The 27,718-nt window shown below is 45.7% G+C and overlaps 1 protein-coding gene across 1 annotated transcript; it reads right to left on the bottom strand.

Moving 5' to 3' along the window:
• Nucleotides 1-314: 314 nt before the first annotated feature.
• Nucleotides 315-25,081, bottom strand: PRPF6 (pre-mRNA processing factor 6). Its single transcript, XM_036395685.2, has 21 exons — nucleotides 24,920-25,081; nucleotides 23,759-23,927; nucleotides 22,514-22,632; nucleotides 21,937-22,015; nucleotides 21,116-21,292; nucleotides 20,169-20,324; nucleotides 19,452-19,546; nucleotides 18,597-18,753; nucleotides 18,223-18,385; nucleotides 15,264-15,382; nucleotides 14,395-14,613; nucleotides 12,930-13,052; nucleotides 11,962-12,083; nucleotides 10,719-10,857; nucleotides 9,478-9,597; nucleotides 8,032-8,208; nucleotides 7,112-7,245; nucleotides 6,545-6,636; nucleotides 4,441-4,555; nucleotides 2,312-2,438; nucleotides 315-1,570 (listed from the first exon to the last, which is right to left on the bottom strand). Exons 1-21 carry the CDS (start codon nucleotides 24,988-24,990, stop codon nucleotides 1,418-1,420), a joined length of 2,826 nt encoding a protein of 941 aa, XP_036251578.1. The 5' UTR covers nucleotides 24,991-25,081; the 3' UTR covers nucleotides 315-1,417.
• Nucleotides 25,082-27,718: the final 2,637 nt, after the last annotated feature.

Genomic DNA, 27,718 nt, shown 5'->3' with positions numbered 1-27,718 from the left:
CCGTGGAATGTCTACACCCTTTCATCAGCTATTCCAGAGAATGCACATGAGTTTCCATTATGAACCCAAAGAAACAAAGGCTTTTGCTCCCAGACCAACCTGGAAGCAAAAGCCTTTCTGCTCCAGGGTTAAAAGATCCGTTTTTGGCTTCTCATCCATTTTGGCAAGAGGCTGTAGCCCAGCTTGGTGCAGCCAGCACTGGCAGGCAACTTCCCAGAGTGCTGGGAGCCTGATAAGTCCAAAGGTTTCTGCTATCAGACCCCCTCTTCCCAGTCAGAATCAAAGGACAAGACCACACTCAAAGACAACAGAAGGAAACAAAAAAAAGAAGCTGTATTTTATACATATTCTCCAACAAGTAATAAGGGAGTTTCTCCTCCAACTAAATACATGGGATAATGCACATCCACAGACCTGGATACAGCTGCTATAGCCTCAGGTGTAAGACAGTACAGCTTCTCATTCTATGATCACAAGAAAGTCAGGAGGTTGGGGTAAAAATAGTACGCATCACAAGTGTAGAAAATTGAAGACAGTGTACAAAGGGTCCCAAACACAGAGCTTTCCCTCTCTTGAGTTTGCTTTTTTCTATCTGCACTTGGAGGGAGCCATCCCAAACCTCCCAGCCACAGGCAGTCACAGCTGTGTAACAGCACGGTCTCCCAACAACTCTAAATAAATGTTCTTCCTTAAAAGGGCTTTCAGGGATTGCTGAGTTTTGCCTTGTTACTTCAAACCACCACTGTGCTTAATGAACTCAGATACCTAAAAGAATAAGCTTTACTATATACATTTAAAAATTGAGGAAAGTTCTCTAAAAATATGCTTTTGAATTTGACAAAATGCTCCAGCTGCTCAGGTTGGAGGAAGACCTCCAAGCTGTGCAGCAGCTTGTTAGCAGAGACCAAAGTAAAGCACCTGAAGAAGAGGAGCCAGCCCAGAGCTTTCCCTGTGCTGCTGGGCTGCTCCCAAAACTCCACCCATCTCCTTCAAGGACACTCAGCGTATTCCAACAGCAACAATCCAGACAAGGAACCAACATCAGATGGGCCAAACACTAAAGGGGGACAGGGAACACATGCCAGGGCCAAGAACAGAGGGACTGCCACATGTCAGAACCCATACAAGCGCTAATTAAAGCTTGTGTTTGCAGGGGGAATCAGGAATCAACATGGAAATGCCAACAGAGCCTCACAAGACTGCTCCTGTTTCCTGTGTGACACCAGCTACAATGTTCCCATGTGCTGCAGAAGCTGATGGCCATGCTGGGGAAAGAAGGAAGCAGCTTTTCCTTTTGGGAGAAAGCTCCTTCCTATCATCATCCATGTCCTGTCCTTCGAAATCTGTGCCACTGAAAGGGCACCACAAGCAGGTTGAGTCCTACAGGGACCTCTGAGGCAGCTGAGGCCAGCACACTCTAGAAGGTATTTTTCAGCTTGGCTGCCACAAGCACAAGAATCTCTCCAATCTTTTTCTGCCAGTTCTCTATGTCCTTGGAGACATCACACCAGAGCTCTCCGTGGCGAGGTTCAGCATTCTCACAGCGCTTCCTCACCTCTTCTTGTTGCTCCTACAGGGAAGAGAAATTACAGTTTGTCCTGGTTTGTTCCAGAACACAGCTAAAAATTGAACTCTCTCTGATTCAAAAATTCTTCCAAAGATTATGGTGGGGTTTGGGGTCTGTTATTTTCAAAGGAAGTCCATGTCAAAATTCAGAAGCAGCAAGTCTCCTGCCTGGCTGAGCTGCAGGTAAGCAAGTTTTGGCTATTGCAGAGAAACTGCAACAGAAACTTCCTGTGCATTACCACCTGCAGGAGCTGTGTCAAGTGAAAGGTCTCTCTGAAGTCAGAAGATAAACACCCCCATCATTTCAGCAGTAAAAACTGCTGTAAGAGATTAGAGTTGGCTGTTCCTCTGGCTGTGTTCACATGCAACCTGTACTCAACACTTGGGAAGAAACAGCCCCAGTTACACAAACCCAGCACCACAATTCCAGCACAATCCCCTCTGAGCAAGCTTGAGTTTTACAAGAGGAAGATTCATTTCAGAGATTTTTGCATGAACCAGCAGAACTGTGGACAGCAAAGCGGCCTGAAACACAGCTCAGCTAATGACAGCACCTTTGAAAAGCCACCACACAGGCCTGTTCATGCTCCTTCATGACCAGGCGTGACACCCGGCCTCCCCTGTGACCACACAGGCAGGAGCAGTGGCAGCGTGCTCAGCCCAGCACTGCAGCAATCCCAGGACTGGGCAACCCCTGCCAGCCAGGGATTGCTGCTGCCTCCCCTGTTCCCAGGCACACACTCACCTCTGTGCCGTGCTGGAGCTCAAATTTGTAGAAGAAGGCCCAGGCATCCCCCAGGTCAGAGTCGATCTTCACCGTGCGGTGGAACCACTCTCTGGCCTTGGTTATTTTCCGCTCGCTCCAGAACAGCCTGGTGGGAAGAGCAGAGGGGAGCTGACAAACAGCCTCACTTTAGAGGAACAGGCAACCCACAAGAGCTCCAGCTTAAAGGCTCTGCAGGTGTTCCAGTTCTCTGCTCTCCCAGGAAGTAAGCAGCAGATTTTTAGGCAACTTGCAGACCATCCTGCCCCTGGGAAGGGAAGGGAGTGAGAGGACTGAAAAGAACATCCAGCACTTCCTATTCACTGCCCCACACTGAGGCAGGACAACTTAGAGGATAACTCAGCCCCAGGCACAGACAGGCTCTGCTGAGAGGGGAAGCATTACTGAGCTCCACCTTTGCTGCCTCAATTGCTTTAATTTTGCTGTTCTAGATTGGTGTTGAAGAGACAGGATTACACGCCTACATCTATTCCCAATCCTTCAATTTCTTTACATTTCAAGTCAATTTTAGCATCTAATAATTAAATAACTTCTAAAAGCTGGTAACTGACTGCTGTATGGTCACATGCTCACATACACAAAGCCTGCTGGAGTGAAGTGGAGCAGACCTGCCTTATCAGCCCCATTTTCCAAGGAAAAACAAGTATGGAAGCTTCTGCAGTCAAATCCCAGCCTGGCACAGCCCCACTGCTGCCATTTCATCCAAGCACTGGTCAATGCTGAAATTTCTCCCCAGTAATGAACAAGCTGAGTCAAGAGTCTCTTGGTTTCACTCCTTTGCATTAAAGAGTTCATTTGAGCTATAAGGTCTTTATCAAATCAGCCACCCCTCATAAAGAGCTTAGCCTGTCATAAAATTATACAGCTTATGTGATTGTTTTTAAGCCCTATAATACTCTTGATTGTTCTGTGTTAAATAAACTGTGATTTACAAGAGCACGAACAATGATAGCAGAGGTTTAACACCTGCAAGTAGTGGCCATTTTCAGGAACATATTTAACAAAAGTTTGTCACAGATGTGAGACACTCTGTACCTACAGAGGCAAGTCCTGATGGGTGGTGGAAGCTGTTTATGTTGGGATTAGCTGTTAAACAGCCTGAGGTTGCACCAGAAGGGGCCTGGGAGCAGTTGCCATAAAGCGAAAGTTAACATTTTTCTCACTTGCTGCTAAAGCTGAACAAGTCAGCTGTCAGGATCTGGCAGAACCCAGTGTTGCAGTCACTGGAGTGTATCCTACAGTTTTCTTTGGCTTATAAAGTAGAGTTGTGAAAGAATTGGGCAACTTTGAGCAAAATGTCTCCTGTATTAACCTCTTCTGCTATTCACAGAGGGAGAAAAGTAAGTTTGTTTCCATCACAGCTGCTATAAGGCTGCTCACACATCAGAGCAGGATATGGCACATGTCAATTCTAACAGTGAGTTTTAATCACTGCAATCCTCACAACTCAACCTGGACAAGAAAACAATTCCTAGTAGATTATCTTCCCATTTCAGAGAAGCAAACTACAGAACGGCTGGTGGTTTGCATTCTGGCAAAGGGCACAGCTGAAGAACACTGACATAGGGGACATTCAGGAGCAGAATATCTAGCTCAGAATTTAAAAAGACACCTGACAGAATCTAGGATAGAGAGAAAAGATGAAAACTACAGTCAGCCACATAAAACCTGAAAAATAGCTAAAAAAAAAGTTCCTATGTTCACAGATACTTAAAACATATCCTGAACCACTTAATAAAGCCTAGTTCACCTGACAGCACAGTGAGACCCTCTTCAAGGGACAGAAAGAAAGCAGTTTGCAGGGTGCCAATACCCACCACTGGCAAAGGGCTTTGTGTGAGTGTATTGCTGCCTGTGCCAGTCCCAGACCCACCAGAACAGCTCGAGGGCAGGCTGACATTCCTCACTTGGAATCAAGGGAGAGATTTGCACAGTTACCAGGAGACAGCTGGAGAGCTGCTCCTTGCTTTGGGACTTATTAGAGCTGCTGCAGCCAGAATCACACGGCTGTACTGGAGTGCAGTGTTCCATACTGGAAGCAGCCACACAGAGACATGGATATTTTTACTGCATCAAGCACAGAAACTCACTTGGCCACAGCCAGCAGGACATGTGGGTCATGTTCACACTTCTTGAGAGCATCCACACTCTTGGTCTTTCGTTGCGGTCGCGCTTCAAGGAAAATTGCTTCTGACCACAGGATTCCTTAATCAAATCAAGCAGGAAGATTGTTTAGTGTTATTTTGAGGTTAGCCCTCCCCACCCTGGCATCAGGCTGGTGCTGTGCATCACAAGCAGCAGTACAGGCCCCACCCTGGTGGTTATTCACCCCCAACCTCATCCCAGACCACTCTTCCCACACAGATACTTCATTCAGTAATATGAATTTTTAGCTACTGTGTGAACCACACTGGAGTTTCAGCTCTGGGGGTTTCTGTACCACAATTCCTGCAGCTCCAGTACCTCCTAACCCAGAGCTCAGGCTTTTCAGATGACACACTGCAAACTCTGGGACAGAGAGGGAAAATCAGCATTTCCAAAGGGAAAGGTATCTGGCTGTTTGAACAGGCAACTGCAGTGGCAGAAGTCTCAAAAAGTGCAAAGTACAGTCTGGGAGCAGTTTCAAGGGTGCTGGAGAGCACCACAGTCTTATTGATGCTGGCTCCACACACACTGATGAAGGACACAGTAGATCCAGGAAAGCTGGGTTTAATCCCTAGCTCCTCTCACTGCCAAAAGCAAGGCAGGAAATAAGCTCAGGGGAGCATGAAATCTGCAGTTTCTCATGTCAGCCAGGCACACCTGATCACTTCAAAGCAAAGCCTGAGAGCTGGTGTCTGCCAGGACTCCATCAAAGCACTCTTGCTTCTCATAAATGGCACCACAGGAACACACACGAGAGCTTTGATAACTGCAGTGAGGACAGGAGAGAGACTCTCTTCTTGCTCTTTACATATAGGACCACAAACACCAGAATATTTCTATTTTATTCTTTGTGCAGCCTGCCACCCATAAGGAATCAATTCAGCAATTGATGGACCCAAACCTCTGGTTTGCATGACTGCAGGTGGCCAACCAGCCAAGTCCTGCAGGCTTTGATTATGGTTTGTTGAGGTCTAAGATAAAGTTGGAAGCAATTGGTTAAACAAAAACTGAGATCCTGCTGCCCATTTCCATAGCAACAGGCAGATCTGTAAAACAGCCTGTGATGACAAACACTCATTAGGTCATTCACAAAAACAAAGCAGGATTTTGGGTGGTGCTGCTTTGGTGACCCACTTGCATGGAGAGTACCTTGCAATGAGTTTATCATGTCATAAAAGTAACTTAATTCCCAATTATTTTACTGAGACTTAAACAGCCACCAATTAAACACTCTTCAAAACCTAGCCTGAAGGAAAGCCAAGCCTTGCCCTGAAGTAAGTTACTACAATTTGGAGTTATGTGACATCTTCTCCCCAAAGACGTCAACATGTTTAAATAATTAAGTCTTCGTGCAATTCTGTCCCAAAATAGGGATGTGATAGGCACTTTATCCTCCCATCCCAAGAGGCAAATGTTTCCACTGCTGGTTAGAACTAACTGACTTACATCATATGACCTCTTAGCCTTTTCTAACATGAGCTAAAATAATCAAAAACCAGGACTGAACATTTACGGTTCATGATCCTCTAATCACGACTGTGGTGGAAATTCGCTGCCAGCACAAGTTATTAAACTCACAGTGGTGCAACCAGTGCAGGCAAACCAGTAACTGGGAATCTCCTAAGGCCAACTGTACTCCAGAGGGACAGGGAAAGCACCATTCTTTTTCCACTGAACTTCCTAACTACAAACACTTCTTTAATTTTAAACCTTGGCAGACGTCTACCAGCTTCCGAGAAAGCCCACCCATATTCAACATGCTTTTTCAGGAAGCCTGGGCACAAACTGTGGACCACAGACCCAATAACATAGTGGGTACTGCAGAAAAATTGAACAACACCAACTCATGATCCCTCAGGTGTGAGAGAGCACAAAGTAACTTAGATTGTTCTCAAAGACCCTCAACATTTCCTTTGCAGAAGGATGGCTGCCACCTCTCCAAAACACCACATTCTGAGACCTGGCCAGAAAGGATATCTTGGGAAAAAATGTGCTTCTATCAACTGGGCAAAACAATTGTGTTTAAGGTAGAACTGAGACCCAGCTCACCTGAATTGGGGCACTCTTGCAGTGCCTTGGCCATCAGTGTGTTTGCAATGTTCTTCAGCCCAGCTCGGTACTCCAAGCGCACAGACTCCAACCTGGTAGGGAAGAGACCCTGATGATATTTATGACAACATTCACCAGGCTGAAACAAACACTGGTGAAGGTCACTGGAAACTGAAAACATCTGCCCGTATTCTGAATATGTGTAGGTGACTGACATCTTCCCATTCCTCTCCATCTAAAAATAAATGTGACTTTTATTCCATAATGGCCCAGATAAAAAACAATCTGAAACCAGCAGTAACAGCAAGGAAAGAGTTCTGTGCATGCTGCATGCTCTGTGCACTACACCTATCAGTAAAGAAATAACTACTTCCCAGATCCTTACAGTAGCTAGCCAGGACCACCAAAGCATTTCTGCTATTCAGGGAAGTTATTAGTCCAGAAGAAACTCCAGGATGGGCATGGTCTTAAGTCCCAGGATCAAATGGCTGAGATTATGTGAAATAGCTGTCCTGAAGAGCAGATTGAATTTGTAGCACAAATTCAGTTTAACTACACACAACTCACCAGAGATCTGGATTCTTTGGATTCTTCAGGCGAGACTTTTCCAAGATGGCTCTTGCTCTAGTCAGCTGCCCAACTTTCTCCTCCAGCCTGGACAGCAAAAGCCACAGGGGTATGGAATGGGGGCACTTCTTCAACTGTTTAAAAAAAAAAAGTATGCTCATAGGTAAATTTGGAAAAAAATCTTCTAATTCCTATAGAAAATAATTTCCCTCCCTATATCCTCCTGGAGAGTTTAGCAGAAGAGAGACTGAGTTGAATACGTCTCTCAAATTTCTCCAGTTAATCTTATAGCACAAAAGTTTAGGTTTTCCTGTACCCAAAATAGTCAGGTACCTCAGGTATGACTGAGCTATCCCAGAAGCAAGAGAAAGAACACACCTCCCTTAACACAGCCACAATTTGTGCTCCTTCTGCAGATGGAGGGCTCTCACACATCCCCAAACCACAGCAGAGTGTGCAGGGAATGATTAGGATATGGACCCTGGCAGAAACCTGTGCCCAAATGACTTTGATGGCTGTGGACTTTGAGCATTCATACCCAAGGACACCAATTACCATTTAAAAGAGAGAGTAGTGCTCTGTAGGCCACCTCCTTTCACAGTGTGCATCTAAGAGCTGCTGAGAAAGATTTTCTTTTAAGAGTTCTGGTCTTAGTCTTTACAGGTCTTAGAGAATTACTGTGCAAAGCCTTTTTTCCTGCCTGTGAGGAGTCAGGCATACAGAGAACTCTCTCAAGCAAGAAAGTCAATCTTGCACATGGGTAATGGGTAAAAGAAATTCTTGCTTATTTCACTATTTTTTTTCTTTTGCTGTTTTAACCAATGATAGAAATCATGTCTTTGGCTGTCCATTTTGATTCAAAGACAGACATCTCTCCATGCCAGCAGCACAAAGCAAACCTGCAGTAACATCCATCTTACCCCTTGATTATAAGCCTCCCGTGCTTTCTCTACCAGCTCTTTTTGTTCCTCAATTTGTCCTTTCATCATCCACAATTTGGGGAAGTCCTCATAGTGCTTCAGGGCTTCCTCACAGAGCTCCTGGGCTGCAGCAATGTTCCCAAGCACCCACTCCAACTTCACAGACTTCATGAAGACCTGGGAACAAAGCAGAGCTGTTTACCACCAGCAGCCATTAGAAAACCATTTATCTGCCAAAGCAGCAGGTTCCCACTTTCATGTATCCTTTAATGTATCATATTAGAGTGTTATTGATTAGCTACAGTTTGAAGTAAAATAAAAATTAAAATATCAGTGTTAAATAATAGCAGGAACAAGTAACAATAAGAAAGGTAAGTGAAAATACTAAAGGAGTTAGAACAGTCTGGTCCTCACCTATTATCTCACCTGTATCTCACCTATTTACATAATTATTAACATAGATCTGGCATTTGCATTATCACAGAATCATAGAATGGCTTGCATTGGAAAAGTAGTATTTGCATAAAGAGCACAGCTTTAACAGCACAACCAATTAACAAATCTGAGCCTCCTTCACCAGCACAATCTGATCTCCTCAGATCCAAGCTACCAAGACAACCTTTTCTTACTTATGGCTTCAGGCTCTGTTGTCTTGCTCATTAGAAACTGGTACATGTACTTTTCTGTCCCCCAAGTCCTTCCTTCTGGCTATGCAGGGAAGTCACAGCTATGAGAAATACATGACAAACCAAAGGCTCTCTCACTGCTCTCTGATCCCCATCCTCCCCATTCCCAAACTCCCCCAGCTGTGACCTCACAAGAGAGGCACCAAGTCTGGAAGCAGAGCTTCAGCCCCAGCTGCAGAAGCTCCCTGACTCAGGGAGGAAGAGGACAGTTAAAAAGATGTAGGATGTAACAACAACTGAGGGGGAGGAACACAGGACAGAGATCAAACTAACTTTTCATTTACTTGGACAAGTTAAAATGTTTTTGTATGAAGAGCTGAAAACGGACAGTTTATCATACCAGAGGTAACTGGAGATAAACACAGGAGTGTGACTTTAAGCACCAAACCACCCCAGAGCTGTCTTTAGTAGAAGCATAAGTGAGTCTTCTGTGAAAGCATTTTCTCTTTTTTCCAAGACGTGCTTTTATGCAAAACAAACATTACACAAACAGCTGTACACTGGGAATTTCCTGACTTTTGCCATTTGTGTAAAAAACCAATTGAAACCCTTCACTTGATCCTGGCCTTTTTTTCCCATCATGCCACGACTTCGTGTCGCAATTCAAAGCGCTTGCAAAGCGGCCCCATGCCCCGGAAGGCAATGGCAGGGAGCCACAGGGTCAATCCCCACGGCCACAGCACTGAAGGAACTCCTCCTTCCGTCCCAAATCCCCTGTGGCCAAGAGGCCTGAGCCTCTCCACCCTCCCCACGTCCTTACCCTTGCTGTGGGGGCACTGCTGCGAGCCTTTGCCAGCAGCCTCCTCGCTCTTTCATACTCATTGTTCTCCGACTCGAGCTTCACGGCAGCCAGCCAGATCTCCTCGCTGTTGGGGTTGGCCTGCAAGAACACAAAGTGACAGACAAATGCACACAGTGAATCAACAGCAGATTTAATCCTCTGTTTGATACAGATTAAAATTGAAATCAGAGCTTTGTCAATCCACAGTAGGATTTTTTTTCAGCGCAAGCTCCTCCCAGTCTTCTTTGACCTTTGAAGTTTATAGAAATCCTCCAAAACAGATGAGCAACACAAAGATATATGCCAGTTTAGAAGTTGGATGCTTCTCAATTGTTGAAAAGCAGTAATGCTTGATCTTCTGAACTTCCAGTTTAAATACTGAAAACATCACAGGGTCTGCCACAATGAGACCCTCATTTTATTACCCTCAAGCAAAAAAGCTGCAGCTTTAATTCCCCACTGAGGTCTGTGAAAACTCTTCCAATAAAAGTCATTTCAGTCAAGAACTTTTCAGCCTAGTAACAAAGAGCACTGAGAACAGATTAAGGAAGTATCTTTTACCTTCCGTTTCAGGACCTGTCTTTTTTTTTCTCACTTAGCTTTTAAGCCTAATTCCCAGTGTTAGAAGCACTCTGCCTATCTTTGCTACAGCATCCAGCAGGCAATTCCCTTCATTAGTGGGTTTGATGCAAGACATAAGTAATGCAGTGACCTCATTAGGGCAGACCACAATCCTTCCCTTGAGGTGACCCAAGACAACAGGATTTTGATCCATGACTGGGATTGGTGGGAGTCATGCTAGTAAAACTGAGGGTTTGCAAATTCATAGAATCACAGGCTGGTTTGGGTTGGAAGGGACATTAAAGATCATCTCATCCCAATCCCAAGGGTAGGGATGCCATGCACCAGACCAGGTTGCTCAGAGCCCCATCTAACCTGGCTTTCAACACCTCCAGGGATGGGGCAGCCACAACCTCTCTGGACAACTTGTTCCAGCTCAGAACCTGGTGTAGAACTACTAAAAAAAGAGCAGTAGCACAGCCTTGCTTCCAGCTTGCTGCTATTTTACAGGAGAACATTTCGTCACACAAAGCAACCAAAGAACAGCGGAAGTCTCCATCACTCTGAAAGCAGCAGGAATCCGGTGTTGACAGAAAAAGCCTGCTCTGTATTCTTTACCTGTCACATTTAACACCCTCTGACAAGTGTAACAGACCCACCTGGAAAGCCAGGGCCAAGATGCTTCTGGCTGCTGGCACATCTCCTGCCAGCCACTTGGATTTGGCTCCCATGAGCCACAGCACCTCGGCTTTGGGACAGTGAGCAACAGCTCTCTGCAAAAGAGCCTCCAAGGATTCTCTGAGGACAAGAAACAGCAAGTTACAATCCCTCCAGGTACTGCCAAAGGCGAGCTCTCTCACACCATTTCCACTATCACTCAGTGCTATAAATATTGTTGCAAAGTCCAGTGTTGTAAACCTTGATAAGTTGTTTCATAACAAGGAAAGGGTGGGGTCTTTTTCCACAAGGGTTCTGAAATCAGCATTCCACAAACGGCTCATTGTTCAGACACCTTTGATAGCCTCTGTGGAAAGAGCCCTCACACAAACAGCTCCTTTCTCTTAGAAAGAGTCATTCTGCTTAACAAACCTTTCTAGAAGCTGAGACAGGAAGGTTTTCAGAATTGTTAGATGACGTTGGCTTGATCTTATGCAATTTATTTTTTTCTCCTCTGGCAAATACACTTTTCAGGTAGAACATTGGGCTTAAAAGCCAGCCACCACTGGGAAACATGGGAAAACAACATCAAAAGAGAAGGTATATTTGTTCCCAATAAAAAAAAAAGGCTTGAATGAGGAAGAACTCAGCATCTGCAGTCACTTCCACAACATAGCCTTGTTGGACTTAATAAGGATGGTTCCACGTGTATAAGTGGCCTACTGCAGATTGTTTGCTTTAGTCTAAGCTGTGGGCAGAAAGTTTCTGATATGTAAAGCTTTGTGAATAAACTTTAAAAAGAGCCTGAGCTGTAACAGTATAACACCACTCTTAATTCAGAATGTGATACACATTCACAGTGTTTAATCAGAAAATACCAGAGATGCTTGGACACATTGAGCTATGAAGTCGTTTATCTATGAAAACTAAATAAAACACATTTTAGGTGATTTGTAGCCCTATATCTTTCCAGAGGTGCCTTCTCAAAGACAATTGTTCCTACCTTGTCTCTTCACAGCTATTTTTACCACGTAACCCCTATTGCCAAGAACCATTTTATGACTTCATAAAACTTAAGGATGTTCTGAGCACAACAATAACAAAGAAGGTCAGACCTGCAAAACACGGCAGTGAGTTTCATCCAGCTGCACTAACTCTGCACTTGCACCACACCAGGGAACATGCTGCAGTTTTCCTTCATCCCCAGCCTGTCCCCCTGTCACAGGGATTGTGCAGCACACCCACCTGGTTCCATGGTTCTTTTCAAAGTAGGCTGCTCTCAGCCACACGCTCTTCTTGCTCGGGAACACTTGCAAGGCATAGGCATAAATGGCTCGGGCACACTCCAGGGCATTATGAGCAACACACTGAGGGAAGACAGATCAGGACTAAGTCAGCTTAAGGGAGCACAGGAATCGAGAGCAAGCAGGAATTACACATGCACAATTCAACCCAGAACTCAGTAACTCGGTGTAATCCATGAATTGAGGCATTAATAGAGAACAGAACACTTACAATCAGCTTTTTAAAAGGAAGCAGGGAAGGAATTTCCAAGTATCCCTCTACAGAGCACAAGAATCCCTGGCCTTTCAATGGGACTGACACTCACAGGCCAGCTTGAAACATCAGCAAGGCATTGGAAAGGATCTCATGTTAGCACTTCATTTTGTTATTTCACAGGCAAAACCCTAAGCACCACAGCATGTGCCCCCCACTGCTCTGAGCCCAATTTAAGGCCAGTGAAGTTGGACATTTCTCAGGCTGAAATATGATTTAGTTCTTAGCACATGTTCAAACTATTCCCCTAAAGCAAAAAAAGCCTGGTAAAACTTTTACCCACTCCATTGTCCAGTCTTACATTAACTCCTGAGCTACAATGGTTATGCCTTGAAACTCAACTCCCAGCTCCTTTACTCATAACTCAATCTCTGTTGATGTCTCACACTCACCAAAAAAAAAAAAATCCACACCAAGTTAGCACACAAGCTATACCAATATCAACTTTTTGTTTAGTAAAAACTCAAATCTGAATAAAGCTCTGTAATAACCTCCTGAGGCAGAGAGTGGCCAAAGGCAGGCAGGTGGTGTGGGAATCACATCCACTTTCACTGACAAAGCCATTTCCCAAGCACCAGTGCAATTTCCTCTAACAAAAAACCCCAATCCTGCAATAAAGCAAACCCAACAAAAAGCAGCATCCCAGCTGGACATACACTGTCTGCATCTTCCATCCAGGTGTGTTTCCGATCTTCTTCCTCGATCCCGATCCCAATCACAGCTCTCATGATCGCCTGGCACGTGGCCACACTTCCAGCTTTATCACATTCCTCGGCATCCTAGGAGCAACAGGAAAGCCCTGCTCATTCTGAGAGCTCAGCACAAGAGGTTAAAGTCTGCAATGGCAACTCCTCGTGCACAAACACAGAGACACCGTGGTCACTGCCACAGCACAAACATCTCATTGCTCCAACACACCCTGACACTGAGCAGGAGCCTGCAGCCACCAGGAAGGTGCTGCAGCTGTACACAGAACCTTTCACAAGCTGCTTAAGAAACAGATCACATCAATTCCATCCACTGAAAAGGTGACAATGTGTGATCTTTCCAGACCCAGAAGTCTTTTCCTACAGCTCCATAACCCTGGCCTGACCCAAGCAGGGACTTGGCCAATAAGAAAAGCAAAAATTTCACAATGAAGAACTGTAACATCAAAACTACTGACCTTCTTTTATCTTTGAGATGATTATGTCTCAATAAGGGCTTAGCAATAACTAAATTTAAGAGTACCCCATCAAGCTGTGTAAAGTCAAAGGTGCAAAGACTCTCTCACCAGACCATGTATGGAAAAGTGAAGTTTCCTGACACTCAAAGCTTTCAGAAAGCCAAGCATGTCTTGCTTAAACTTGTTGAAAAGCCCTCTGATCAGATAACAGAAATGGAGCAGTTCTAGTACTGAGAAGGAACTCGAGAACACAATGATGCAGATGCTGTGCTCATGGATTTTTTTAGAGAGAAGTTGAAATTAACCTTTAATTCTTTTACTGCTGTAAAGAAGTCAGAATGCTTTTAGATGTTAACAAGAATATCCATTTAATATTAAATACTTCATTCATTATCAATGCTCTTAAGCAGTGTAAGATTTTGCTGCCTTGACCCACTGTAAATTATTTCAGTAGGAAACTGCTTTAAAGACTAATGATCAAACAAAGCATAGAACATATTCAGGAGGAAAGAGTTTCAGTACAGGACTAACAGAGTATTTCCTACACGCTGCAAATGCAGTATCTGTACTGATTTCTCATAATGCCATTTGACAAAGACTTGTGGGGCAAACAAATACCTGTCAAGCCAAAAGAGACATATGCAAAAAAGTACATAAATCCTTCACTGAAGGCTTTAAGCCCCCATCCTACTTAAGGCAGCAGCTGCTTCAACTTGAAACTACTTATCATCCATGACAGAAGCAAACCAGACATTTCTCAGCAAAACACATGTGATGTTACCCCAGGGTATCACTTATGGCCTTGACCCTACTCAGCGTTTTAGTCTCATCTCTTGTCTCTTCACAGAGACCTCCACTGATAAGCCAGATGCAAAATGACACTGTCCTGTAACCACCAGCAGCCTTCAGACCAGAACCTGAAGAGTCTCCCTGGGCCTTCAAGACCAAGCACATACCTGTATCCACTGCTCCCTGTTGATTTCCACCCCGTTAGCCCTGAGAGATGTGATGGCTCTGTCAATGATTTTCTCCACCATCTGGGTGTTTCCATTGGCTTCCTCCAGTTTGGCAGCAGTGATCCAGATGTGCCGATCCGTGGGGATGTTCTCGCGGGCTTTGTTTAGGACTTTACGAGCGTTCTCATATGTCTCCAGCCTTGCCAGCGCCAGCCACAGCTGCAGAGCAACAAAAGATGGATTGGAGATGAGAACAAGGAGATGACAAGGCTGCTGTATGGCAGTGTCAGCCCACAGAGATAAGCAGCTTCACGCTGCTTGCTACTGGTTGGCAACAGTCCTCAGGCACTGCAAGGAGGCTGTGGAATACCAATGGAGGAGAGGAGAAACAGGCTGCTACTGCCCTGATCATCCCACGGTATCATCCCCATCTGCTGGGCTGTTATTCTCCTATTTCTGTTCACATCAACTCTCAAACAGCTGAATTGAACACTCTGGTTTGGTCTTTCAGAAATGAGTAACTTCTGGATTCACCAGGTTAAATGTTCACTTGTTTTCCCAACTGTCAAGGCACCACACATGGATACAAACATGGCTCAGTGCCTACAGCAGGCACAGCTGTGCACTGCCATGACTAACCTAACAATTACACACCAAAATGAGGCATGTAATGACCACCAGACAATTAACTCCAAAGGGAAAAAAAAACACATTCCACTACTCATCATATCCTTCCCATTGTGGGAGAAAACCTCCCATTGTGAGAGAAACACAGCTCATCCTGCCTTTTGCCTGCAAAGCTCTACTGCCAGCCTGAAGTGGGGTGTAGGGTTTTTTTTTATTTCACTTTTTTTTTTTTTTAAACTCACTTCAACACTGGTTGGACAGCACTCCACAGCCCGGCTCAGCATGATCCTGGCATCCTCAGGTTCCTCCAGCTCCACGGCTGCTTTCCACAAACGCACCGAGTTTGGAACATGCTCAAGGGCTAGAGAGGCAAAACAATTATGTCAATAATGATAAAATAGTTTACCAATGAGATCTGTATTTTCTAAACATGATACAATAAAGTATTTGTGCTATTACAAGGAAATGTCCTGACGGAGGGAAAGGAGGGAATTTACTTATTTGGGCTGTTGCTTCAACAATGAGAATTTAAAATCAGAAAATAAAACACTTAATCATTTTAATTGGAAACAGGTTTTGGAGAGCCAAGGGCTTTTTTTTTGTTGTTGTTCTACATGCTGCAATTGCATCCTCCTCAGTAAAACACCTGGCTGAACGAAGCCTCCAGTCTCAGCATATGAGCAGATGAAGATCTTCAAAACTGGGCAGCTTAAATCTCGCCAGGTCTGCCTTTATAGAAAAGGAGCATCTTCAACACTAACTAATAATACAGCCTTGTTCCTTACATGTTGAAACTGTCCCTTCACAATGTTTTCCTGTAAGCCTCTCCTGACAGCTCAATGGACCCCAGCTTCACTTCCCAAAAAGCTGTTGTCCTGCCATGCAAATATAAAACAGGGATGCATAAAAACTTAAAAGGTCTCGCTGACAGCAAGCCATGAGCACCAAGAGTGCTTCCAGCAATCCAATATGGACTCCACCTGATTAGGATTCTTCAAGGCTTCCTTAATCTTGTCCCAGAGTTAGCTGCTGCTGGTAGAACTGCATTCTCTGCAGCCTGTCCTACAAGTGCTGTCTGAAACATTAAATACTAAACAACAACTTTCCTCAGCCCTCGTTAAGAGAGATTGAGAAACCAAAGGGGTTTTTTAGCCTTTTGTCACTCCAATTTGCACCCCAGACTGCTGAAATCAGCTGCATTGCAGCATTACTTCCACTGCTTCCATGGTGACTGTACACAAATGTGCCATAGTTACAGAGGACTGAGCACATCCCTATTCAATAAAGCAAGCACAATCACAGGGACACAAAAATGAGTGGGAAAAGGCATCTAAAACCACTTTGGAACTAGCTGGCCTTCCAGGCAAGGCTGTTCTTTGAGGCATTGCTGCAGAGGTACAGTGCTGAGCCTCAACTCAGAACACATCCTACCCTGACACACACAGAGATTTACAATAAACATTAACCATTTGTCTCCAAGTCTACAGCTGCAGAGATTTTCCTGAAGAATTTAAGTGAGTAATGTCAGCCTCCAAGATCTGAAAGCATCACTCTGCAGGACAGAGCATGTTTTCATAAACACAGAATTTGATTTTTAGACCTCAAGCTGTATTTCAGCCACTCAGCTTGCTGAGTCTCCAGTCAGACCGAGGCTTTAAAAACTCCAGAGGTTCTGCTGGATGGTAGGAATGCACACAGAGCGGAGAAATGCATTATGGAAGGTCACACTTCAGTGACATTACCTGGCACTCAGGCTTTTTTATTTTGGAGAAATAATGGGTTATGCTGCCACTTAAGGCTCCAAGCTCCTTATTACTGATGCTCCCTAGGCAGCAGAGGAGCACTGTGAAGCTGTTAACAGGCAGAAACTGGGAAGAGAACAATAAATCCAGTTCCATTCCACTAACAGCTTTGTACCACGAGATTAGGTAGGTGGTTCCAAAAACTGAATGTTTTTCTCTTCATAAATACAGCTTTTAAAGCAAAGCTCAGTACTTAGTGGGTAAGTCACTGCTCTCACACAAGACCCTCCCCTACCTGAGCTGGGCTCACAGATCTATTTCTGCTCCTTTAAAAGTGTTTTTCTGTTCAACATCTGTGATTGTTCCTGAGAAGGACACGCAGTGTCACAGGAGCAGCACTTCACACCATGCTGTACTGCAGAGCCAATGGAAATTAAAAAAGCTAATGAATAGTTAATATCTGAACTCATTAGAACTTCAAATCCAGCAACTTTGAGATGCCTTTCGTCCAGATGTAGTAAGAGGTCATCTCACTAGAGATCTGCAATTTTACATGCAAGAGGTAAGAGGTGGGAGGCAACTAGTTCCTTTGAACCTAAATCACTCAATACTGCAGACTGCTTCACAATGATTCAGTAAATGTATCAAATCCAGACCCTTTTCCCTGTCTAGATTAAAGGCAGGAGATGTAACTAATACAATTCAGTAGTCATCAAGGAACTAATCTCTACTGATACAGGCCCAGCTACTTAAACTAATCAAAGAATTCATATTTTGAACTTCTGAGGAAGACCTGGGCTCAGGACAATACAACAAACTGCTGTTGAAGAGATCATTGTTTGGAACAGACAGTAATTCCATGAAAGAGGAAAACCTCCAAGTGCAATCAATCCAAGAAAATGTAAGGTTTCAGGTAAGCACCACAAAGAAAGGCTTTTTGTCCTTTTGTCAAGGACAAAACTTGCTACACTATAGCAAATCCTGCAGCTCAACAAGCTGAATGATAAGAGAACCCCAAGACCTCTAAAGCTCCTCCAGCAGCAGCCACTGTGGCGTCTGAAGGGCTACAAGCAAATAAGAACAATCAATTCCAGTATCTTTTCCAAAAAGTATCACAAGGTGACATCTAGAGCACCTTTTTTATCCTTAGAACATAATTTTTTAATTGTGTCCATCTACTTATCTAATTGTGATCAAGCTGGAACTGGCTTAGGTAAGTGAAATACCATTTTGGAATTGTTCACTACCAGCAGCTTTCTGCTGAAGGATATTTTACAAACACTTCAACACTTTTGTTCTTTGGCTCAACAGCAGCAAGTTCCACCATTAGTACACAAATTGTAATTTCAACAAGGAAGCTAAAAAAAAGCAGCTGAACTTATGGCCACATCTTGAACAACTTACAACACAATACAAAGAGTGCAATGCCTTCACTCCCTGAGCCCCCAGGAGCTCTCACCTTTCCTAAGGACACGTTTCTTGGCCCGGATGTCAGTCTCCAGCTCTGCTGCTCTGATATAGATGCGCACCGACTGCGGCAGGTGCCGCACAGCCTGGGCCACAACTGCCTTGGCTGTATCTCCAGGCTGAAGCCGGGCAGCTTCCAACCAAACATCTTCACTCTGTCAGGAAAAACAACCCAGCATCCTTTATATCAGAACAAGAATGTAAAGATCACAGCTCCTGGCTAAGCAGGTGTTTTGTAATACAGTGGACAGTGAAGCTGTATCGGGCAGAGCTTCAATCAACCTTAACAGAGATTCTGCTGCTCATGAACCACAACTTTTTCCTACTATGCCACAAGGATCAGCAGGGAAGCAAAGCAATTCTGACCTTAGGGCACATCTCTGTGCCTTTCATGATGAGGTTTCGGGCCACCTGGAGTTTGCCAGTGACCTCCTCCAGTCGGGCTGATGCTATCCAGGCTGGGGGATGATGGGGATTGGTCTCTCGGACGGATTTCAGGAGCAAACGGGCTTTTTTGATATCACTGAAGGAGGAGGGAAAAACAGGAAGGAACATTTTCAGCACATTGGGAAACAATTCTCCTGAACCAGGATGTGCTCAGATCCACAGTAACTGTGATCTCAAATTTTTCCATATTGGAGACACAAACTACTTTCTACTAAAACAAGCTCACATATACACACCAACACAGCCAGATCACAGTGAAAACCAGTTAAGTATTTAAGCAAGATTTTTGGGAATTACAGCTGGGCACTTGCAGCCAGAAGCTGATAAGCCCAAGCACTGATGTAAATCAAGAATTAGCATCAATATTTGCACATACTGCTCGATTTAAAGAGCAAGTCTTTATGAAATGTCAAGCTCCAGGCTAAAGAGGTTCTCAGAGGTCGTCAATCAAGCCTAAATTAGCAGCACAAAGGTAACAATTAACCAGGTTATTTCCTGGCTGGCAGGCAGCCACACACTGCCATCACTCTGGCATGGAAATAGGGACGGAATGGAAACAATCTCCACAATTGATGCATCCAGGTCAGATGCTAATACCTCAGCTGAAAGACTAGACCAGATCTCATGTTAAAAGAATTCATCCTCAAAAACTCACCTGCCATTTCTTACAAACTAAATGCCAGCTGAAAGCCTCCACTCAGACAGATTTCCATTTACATGTAGGATCAGTGCCATTGCTAAGAGGATAAATCTGTTAATCCTTCTTAAACTTACTTGATATCTCCTCCATGTGTGGGAATCATGGAATTCAAGTCTGTCAAATATCCTTTTGGGTCCACTACAGTCTGGCCACTCACAGAGTCCGACACCTGGGAAAGTCAAGTCACAGCTGCTGAAATGACCACTCACAGCCCCTGAATGCCTAAAAACACACTGTGGCTCTACAAAAATCCTAAATATTCATCTGTTTCCAAAAGCAAGAAAGGAAGAAAACACAGAGCCTTGCTGATTAGTTTTTTTCTATTTCTAAAATACACAATTTTAACATTAAAATCCAGACAAGAAGCAGGCTGGTGATAAGCAGTCACCCAAGGTCTTACAGGCCTGTCAGCTAAAGGAAGTCTTTTTAAAATAACCAGATTTAGATGAGAAAATCAATGATAAAGAAGACAAAAATCAGAATTTTTCAGCAGTTTGTCCTGCATCCTCACATAGGACAGAAGAGATGCTTCCATTGGTAGCACTATCTGTGCTGCTTGCCTGAAGGGCACCTCTGCTATAACCAGGTAGTCTGTTCTTCCATAATGACCAAGAATTCCAGGGACAAACCAGTATTTCTCAGGAAATTCTATTCATTTTGAGGGCATGAAATCTGGGGAGAGGGACTACAAAGTTATTTCACAGCTCAGCTGTCCTTGGATCTTCTAACACCCAAGAGAATTTAACACTTTTCTCAAACCAGTGACAGATCCTGCCTTCCCACATCCTTACCTGGCTTAGCCTCATATCCATCAAGGTGTTCCTGGCCTGGCCAATCTTCCTCATATCCAATTCACCTGTCCCAGGTGTCATCAAGCCTGGTGTCATTCCTCCTGGGTATGGAGTATTCAAACCCCCTGGATATGGAGTATTCAGTCCACCAAATTGCTATTAAAAAAAAAATAGAGTGAGAAATTTCCTAAAACCTCTTCTGAGATTTCAAAAATTATTCAGACTATTGGCTGATTTGCACTTCCCCAGAAGCTGCAGGACACAGATGCCCAACCCCCACAAGTACTTCTGATATGGCTTCCCTGGATCCCAAAACGTTTCTCATACACGATTTTCAAATCTATAGGTAATAACTAAAGTCCAGTCAAGTCAGTGAAATAAGCAGTGAGAAAGTGAAAAATTCAAGCTCAGGCATCTGAATGTGGCACATTTAAATAAGAATATTTGCAAAGAAGTCCCATGGACACCTGGAGCTAGTCCAGGGCCAGTCAGCTGCTCCTATAATTCTATGACCACAGTAGACTCTGGCCACAGAGAAGCAAGCTAAATTACCTCATTTTTAGTTGACTGAAAGGCAAACACTTTTTAACACAATTGCCCCAGAATTAGGCAAACCATTAAATGAAAGCAAACTTTATTTTCTGTTCATTTTTTGCAAGATGTTATTGTAACAGAAATGGTTTTGTTCACTAAAACTATCACCACCTTGCATTCAGCAAATAAGAAAAGAAACACTTTCTTCCATCTCTAAAACAAGAACCAGGTTTTTTCTGCTTATCCCCATGTTTTCTCTGGTAATGGCTGTGAATTGAAAGTCTCCAGCAAGCACACAAGTTTAACATCCAGAATTCCTTTGGCAGACTCACAAACCACACCAAGTTTTTTGGTCAAATCCCAACCTCTAACCCAGTTTGGCCACAGCTTGCCCAGGTTTGCTGTGTACTCACTGTCTGGCGTGGATCCACTGAAGTGTGATTCTCCCCTGACTGCAAATGCTTTGCAAAGAAGCTGTCGGGGACAGGAGTCAGCTTCTCATAGCGAGGATTCCTCTGCCGCTTGTTCCTGGCATCCCCGACCTCAGGAATACTCAGCCACTCCTCCTCAGTCACCTCTGCTAATTTCCGCTGTTCACACAGGAGCTGTCATCAGTATTTGCTGCAGAAATGGCTTTTGAAGTGCTCTAACTCCTTAACAGATTTATTTTCTTGAAATAATTCAAGATCAATTAAGAATTTAAGGGTCAGACTTTTTTCCTAATCCAATGTACAAAAGAATCAGATGCGTTTAATTGGAATTTGGTTTTAGTCCAGACTGAGATTCCAAATCAATTTTGTTATTAGATTCAGTGCTACAAACATTCAGATTAATCCTAGTGCCTGGAGCATTGAGTGGTTTACTACTAATGATTAGACAACAGCTTAAACAATACATTTTACTTAAAAGAAGATTTAGAGTCAGGAGATTCTGCTCAGCTACTCCTGCAAAGCCAACAAGTTATCAGTTTCCCTCAAAGACAGAAGTGTAGCCTCTTCCACAAAGCACAAAACAAAAATTACCAATATCAAAACTTGCAGAAATTTCACTGCCTTGTGTACCCACAAGAACAGTGTTTATTCTTCCAACAGAAAGTAATTCTAATCTGGAGAAGATCAAAGTACTCCTTTGCCAATACACAAAATCAGAGCAAAGAAACAAACACACACAAAAGAACACACAGCCACCTCTTGTATCTCACAAAAAGTCACATTTCAGACATTTTTTTCCTTACTTTCAAGTCTGAGAACTGCTGCTGAATTTTGGGTCGTTCCATACGGTATTTTTCTATTTCCTCTTTTTCTCGTTGTTCCCTTAGGAAAAGGAATACTGAGGTTATGCTCAAAGCAACACTTGGAAAGTCTTTGATTAAAGTGTTGACATAACAGAAAAATGTGTTTGATAAGAGTTAGGGCATTAAAAAAAGTCATTTTTTCCAAGCTTAGATTATCAACATAATAACAAGAGATCCTTTATCAAATAAGAGAGTATTATAGTGTAAAAACAGACATCTCCAAGTGAACTTCAGTCTCTGACCTCCTCTTAATGAGAAGTGAATTTAACAAGTAACACACACTGTTTACAAGCATCAGGTGACTTCTCTAACAATTTCCAGTCTACTGTGCAGTCTGTGATGCATCAATATCAGTTGCTCAGCATCTCCCCACACCATCTTAATGAACTACAGCGACTCTTAATTAACTACAGTGAAGTAATTTAACCACATTCACTATCAAAGCAAGTGGTGCAAAATACCTGTCATCCTCAATTAACCAGAAAACACCCCCTGCCAGTGCTGTAGCTTATCCTACCTCCTCTCCTTCCTGCGTTCATCCATCCTCTTATCCAAAGCTGCATAAATGGCATCTGCTTCTTCATCATCTTTTTCATAGGGGCCACTTGAGAACAGGCTCCCAGCGTAGCCATTGAACTGGGAAATTGGAGAGAGAGAAAAAAAAAAATAAAGAGGGGAAAAAAAGGCATTTTTTTAAAGTTGTGTTCCTGCAACAGCCAACAATCACCTGAAAAGGCACTCACAGGCTGCTGCTGACAACATTACATCAGACTAACACATCCCTAAATAAAAACATCCTCCTTCTACCACCCCATGGTGGTGTTTATTCTCCCACACCATTTGAAGCAAAACTGCTACAAAATTGCTTCTTTCAAAATTGCTTCTCTCTCTGAACCACTTCTATTCAGTAATAAATGAGATCCCAGGACAGAAAAGCCATTTTCTTCCATTAACCACTTTCACTTTTTACACCAGTGAAAGCAAGCAGAAAGAATATCACAACATTCAACCAACCAAAGTGGGACTTAAACACAAGAGACTACACAGGCCACCTAAGGACAATATATGGCACAGAATCACAGAGTCATTTAGGTTGGAAAAGACCTCCAAGATCATCGAGTCAAATCTTGTCAAAGCACACAAGCTTTCATTTGAATAAAAAAAAATACAGAAAAATTTAAAAAATTACAACCCCTGAAATGCTTAAACTGATTTTTATTTATAGATATTTTATCAAGACTCTCAGGGCTCTGTATCAGTAATTAAACCACAATCCACAAAGCAAGGCCACAACAGAAATCTGTAAGCACCATGCCATTGTGCATACTGAGGTCTCAAACAATAAACAAAAAAGGAAATGCTGCCTGCAAACTACAGGAAATTCTGGGTTTGAAGCCCCAGCTAAGAGTGGGGCTCTTACTGACTGAACCAGAGGACACAGTCTCAAGCTGCTTTAAGGGAATATAGGCTGGATATTAGGAAAAAGGTTTTTACAGAGAGAATGATAAAGTTCTGGAACAGTCTGCCTGGGGAGGTGGTGGAGTCACCATCCCTGGGTGTGTTTAAAACAAGCCTGGATGTGGCACTGGGTGCCATGGCTTAGTTGAGGTGCTTGGGCTGGGTTGGATTCAATGATCTTGGAGGTCTCCTCCAACCTGATCATTCTGTGAATTCTGTGAGTTTGTAGCAGGGAGCTCAGGGACTCTTGTTCCACCTGGGAAAAAACCTTTCATCATCTGCAGGATGATGAAAACCTCCTCACCTCATCGTAGTTGGTGTCATTCAAATCCTCATCATCATCATCTGCAGTCTGGTTCTTCTTCATCTGGTCGCCCACGGTTCTCTTGCCCGGCGGCGCGTGCCGGTCGTCCACGGGGTCGTTGGCATCGCGGGCAGGGCCGATGTCGGAGCGGGTGGTGAAGCCCGTGGCTCTGCAGGGACAAACCAGGGGCTGCTCAGCTCACTGCACCCCAGCCTGCCACTGTCACTGCTCAGGACAGGCAGGGGAAATGTCATTTGGCAACAGGAACTCCCCACGACCAGCATTCGTAAAGCCAGGGGGGAAAACGGCCTTGGAATCATGGAATGGTTTGGGCTGGGAGGGACCTCTGGGCTCACCCCATTCCAACCTCCTGCCACGGGCAGAGACATCTTCCACTATCCCAGATTGCTCCAAGCCCCATCCAACCTGGCCTCAGACATTTCCAGGGATTGGGAAGCCACAGCTTCTCTGGGCACCATTTTACAGGGAGAACTTTTCCCACAAACACACTGCAACCAGCCAGCTCACGGCTCTGCCACCTACCCTGTGCATGGCCTCCTTTCTAAACTCTGTCTCTGGCTCTCTCAGCTGACCCTGCAGGCTGTGGGGCTCCACGGGCTGAGGGTCTGGGCAAAAGGATGGGGCAGCTGGAGCTCTTCTGAACCCCCACAGTCGGCTGGCAGCACCTCGAGGGGCACAGCCAGCAGGATCTCCCCAGGGAAGGCAGTAGCAAATCAGTGGGGGACGAACACAACTCACACCCAGCAAAAAACACCCTAAAAATGGTTTCAGCCGTTACCAAACCCTCTCACTGTTCCCTGAACAAAAGCCCTGAAGTTTGATCATTTTTCAGACGGTCCCATGCACACAGAGGCACAAGATCAGGAGGGACATAATCCCAGTCTGAGGCACCCGGGAACTCATCCTCGGAGCCAGGCTCGCTTTTAAACACAAACCTCCCCAACGCGAACCATCGGGAAGGGACAACATTGAAAAGCCTCGAGGCCACCCCGAGGGGACAGGGATGAGCTGGGGCAGGGAAGTGGGACCCAGCCGGCAGCGAAAGGGCTCGGGAGAGCCCCGGGGCCCGGCGGAGCGACCGGGACGGGAAGGGACGGGGGTGGGGGGGGGTGGGCCAGGCCTGGCCTGGCAGCGTCTCACCCGCGGCCCAACCCCGGCACGTAGCCCAGGGGCGCGGGCATGCCCAGGAACGGCTTCTTCTTCTTGTTCATGATGGCGGTGGCGGCGAAGCGACACCGAGGCGAGACCGAAGAGGAACCGGAGCAGAACCGGGAGAGGCGGCCGAGAAAGCGGCAGCGGCGGCGGCGGCGGAAGCGGCAGCGGGAGCAGGCGGGGCTGCCCGCGAGGGCAGAGCGGCGCTTCCGCCCCCGCCGGGGAGAGCGCGCCCCCTGGCGGGGCGGAGGACCTGGGGCGAGGGGAGGGGGACGGGGAAGATGGGGATGGTGCGGATGAAGGTGATGGGGATGGGGATGGGAAAATGGGAATGAGGGTGGTGGGGATGAAGGTCATGGGGATGGGTAAAGTGGGAATGAGGGTGGTGGGGATGAAGGTCATGGGGATGGGGATGGGAAAAGCAGGAATGAGGATGGTAGGGATGGGTAGGGGAAAATGGAAATGAGGGTGGTGGGGATGAAGGTCGTGGGGATGGGGATGTTGAGCTGTGCTGTCATGGAGTTTAACATTTATAGCAATTTATTATTTTTATTGTGATAGGAAACGATTAACATATAAGGGACATCCCAGGCAGCGAGCGGCCCTGCAGGGAGCAAAGCTGATAATTTTGAGCTGTGTTAAACAAACCCCGGGCAGAATGGGGCAGAAAAGGGAGAAAAAGGGCCAGAATCATCCCAGGAGGGCCTGGAGCTGGACTGAGCCCCTGTGCTGCTCACCCTTGTGTCCCCCAGCCTTTGCTTGCAGGGCTGTAAGCTGCAAGCCTCGCTTCCCCCTTCCCTCCTACTAAAAATTTCCAAGCCAAATTATCTCTGGGAGCAGAAGATTTCTGCTCATTTCACCTCATGAGCAGGTTTTCTGCTCATCCCTTCTGAGGGGTCTCACTTCCAACCCTGCTGTGTCCTATGGGGACAGGGTTGATGTCCTGATGGGGACAGGGCTGGGAGGGGATGGGGCTGATGTCCCGATGGGGATGGGGCTGGGCAGGGGATGGGGCTGATGTCCCGATGGGGATGGGGCTGGGCAGGGGACGGGGCTGTCCTGGGGACGGGGCTGTCCTGGGGACGGTGCCATCCCGCAGCCCCCTGGCAGCAGCAGCAGGCTCCCTGCCAGCTCTGGGAGCAGAACCCAGCTGCAGGGAAGATAAATAGCCCCATTTTGCATGCTAATGGCATCCCAGCCCCCAGCCGCTTCCCATCAATCTATTTTTGGTTTTCGCTGGAGAAAAAAAAAAAAAAAATTAAAAAAAATTAAAAAATAAAATCCTTTTTGCCAAATGGTTGGGGTGGCAGAGAGGGAGGGAGGCTGCAGTGTCCCAGCTCTGCTGTCCACCCTGGGGTGAGGGCAGAGCATCCTCAGCACCAGGGAGGGGTGTGGGACCCCCTGCCTCCCCAGCCTGTCCAGTGAGCCTGGATCCCTCTGAATACCCAGGGCTGCATCCATGTTCTAGCACATCCAACGTCATGGAGCTCCAGTGGGTCTTCCCTGTGGGCTGGGTGTGGTAAATTTGGGGGTTTTGGAGGTAAATTGGGTTCCCCCATCCTGCCAGAGGATGCAGGACTGGGGGAGCCCATCAGGAGCCTCCCTGAGCCATGGATGGATGGGGACAGCAGAGAAGTGCCCAATCTCTGCTGAGGCCCTGAAAGCTGCAGGAATTTCACTTTTGGGACAATCTCCTGAAAAACAGAGCTGAGGTGAGGGATGGCAGCAGGGTGACCCCAGAATGGGACTGGTGTTAGGGCTCTAAATCTTCTCTCTTTACACAGCAACTCTTACACACCAAAAAAACCCTCAGAATAATTTATAGGTTAAGTAAAATCAACCCTAAATGAGCTTTAATTGTCTCTGGGGGTGGTTGGTATGTCCTGGTGAGTGCAGGGCTGTGCGTCCCACTGAGCCTGGGCAGCTCAGTGGGACAGAAGAGGCACTGGCAGCTCTGGGCTGACCTTCCCACAGTGCTGGACACAGCAGGGATGAGCTGGTCAGGATCCAGCCCTCAGGCATCCTCTCCAGCCCAGCTCGACTTTTTGGGCACTCCAGGCTTTCTCCTTGGGTTTCATTTTGCTACCAAAGCCTGGCACTGGGTTGCTGCAGGAACGTGGCCAACAGCCCAACAGGGTAATTAATCAACAATTATTCTGATTAATGCAACTGGGGGGTGGTGGGGTGGGAAGTGAGGTGGGGAGAAATCCCTGAGCTGCTCCTGGGATCGTCAGGATCAGGAGGTGGCCCATCCCCATGGTGGGAAGGAGTGAGGCATCTGCACTGTACACTGCTCTGTCCTCCCAAAACACCTTAGAGCAGGGTGTGAAGCAGGAAGAAAAGATGTTTTCTCCCTGGTGCAACAAAATCTGAAGGGCTGAAGGGGCAGCAGCCCCTGTTAAAGTTGCAAATGTGCTGCACCTTAACCTGCAGGGAGCTGCTGTCGGGTCTGCATGTTGGCAGAGTGCTTCTTACCACCCTCAGCAGCGTTTTTGGGGAGGGAATAAAACCCCAGAGGGATGAGAACACCCACAGCAGGTCACTCCCCTCTCCTGGGTGCACAGAGTCATCCCACCTCTGCTTTGGGACTTCCCAAGCTCTGTTTGTGTGTGTGTGTGTGGCTGAGGAAAGCCAGGTGGGAGGGGGATGCTGGGCACATCAATGTTGAGGATCACTCACAAAGGTTTGAAAAAAATCACTTGGATGAGCCCAAGGACGAGCTCACCAAGGCAGATCCTGCCAGGGACTGCGATCAGGGTCAGCCCAAAGCCCAGCAAGGAGCAGCCC

This window comes from Molothrus ater, chromosome 17, assembly GCF_012460135.2.
Source record: "Molothrus ater isolate BHLD 08-10-18 breed brown headed cowbird chromosome 17, BPBGC_Mater_1.1, whole genome shotgun sequence".
In the NCBI taxonomy this organism is placed as follows: Eukaryota; Metazoa; Chordata; class Aves; order Passeriformes; family Icteridae; genus Molothrus; species Molothrus ater.
The sequence above is the reverse complement of the archived record's forward strand: the minus strand, read 5'-3'. Positions and strand labels throughout refer to the sequence as shown.

Bases quoted from the DNA above. Each gene is read 5' to 3' on its own strand.
- PRPF6 (XM_036395685.2), bottom strand. From the start codon at position 24,990: ATGAACAAGAAGAAGAAGCCGTTCCTGGGCATGCCCGCGCCCCTGGGC. The intron at 15,383-18,222 runs GTGAGAGCTCCT...TTGCCTCTCTAG, and splicing joins GAAACGTGTCCTTAGGAAAG to CCCTTGAGCATGTTCCAAAC. The intron at 8,209-9,477 runs GTAAGGACGTGG...CTTTGTTCCCAG, and splicing joins GCAGTGCCCCCACAGCAAGG to GTCTTCATGAAGTCTGTGAA.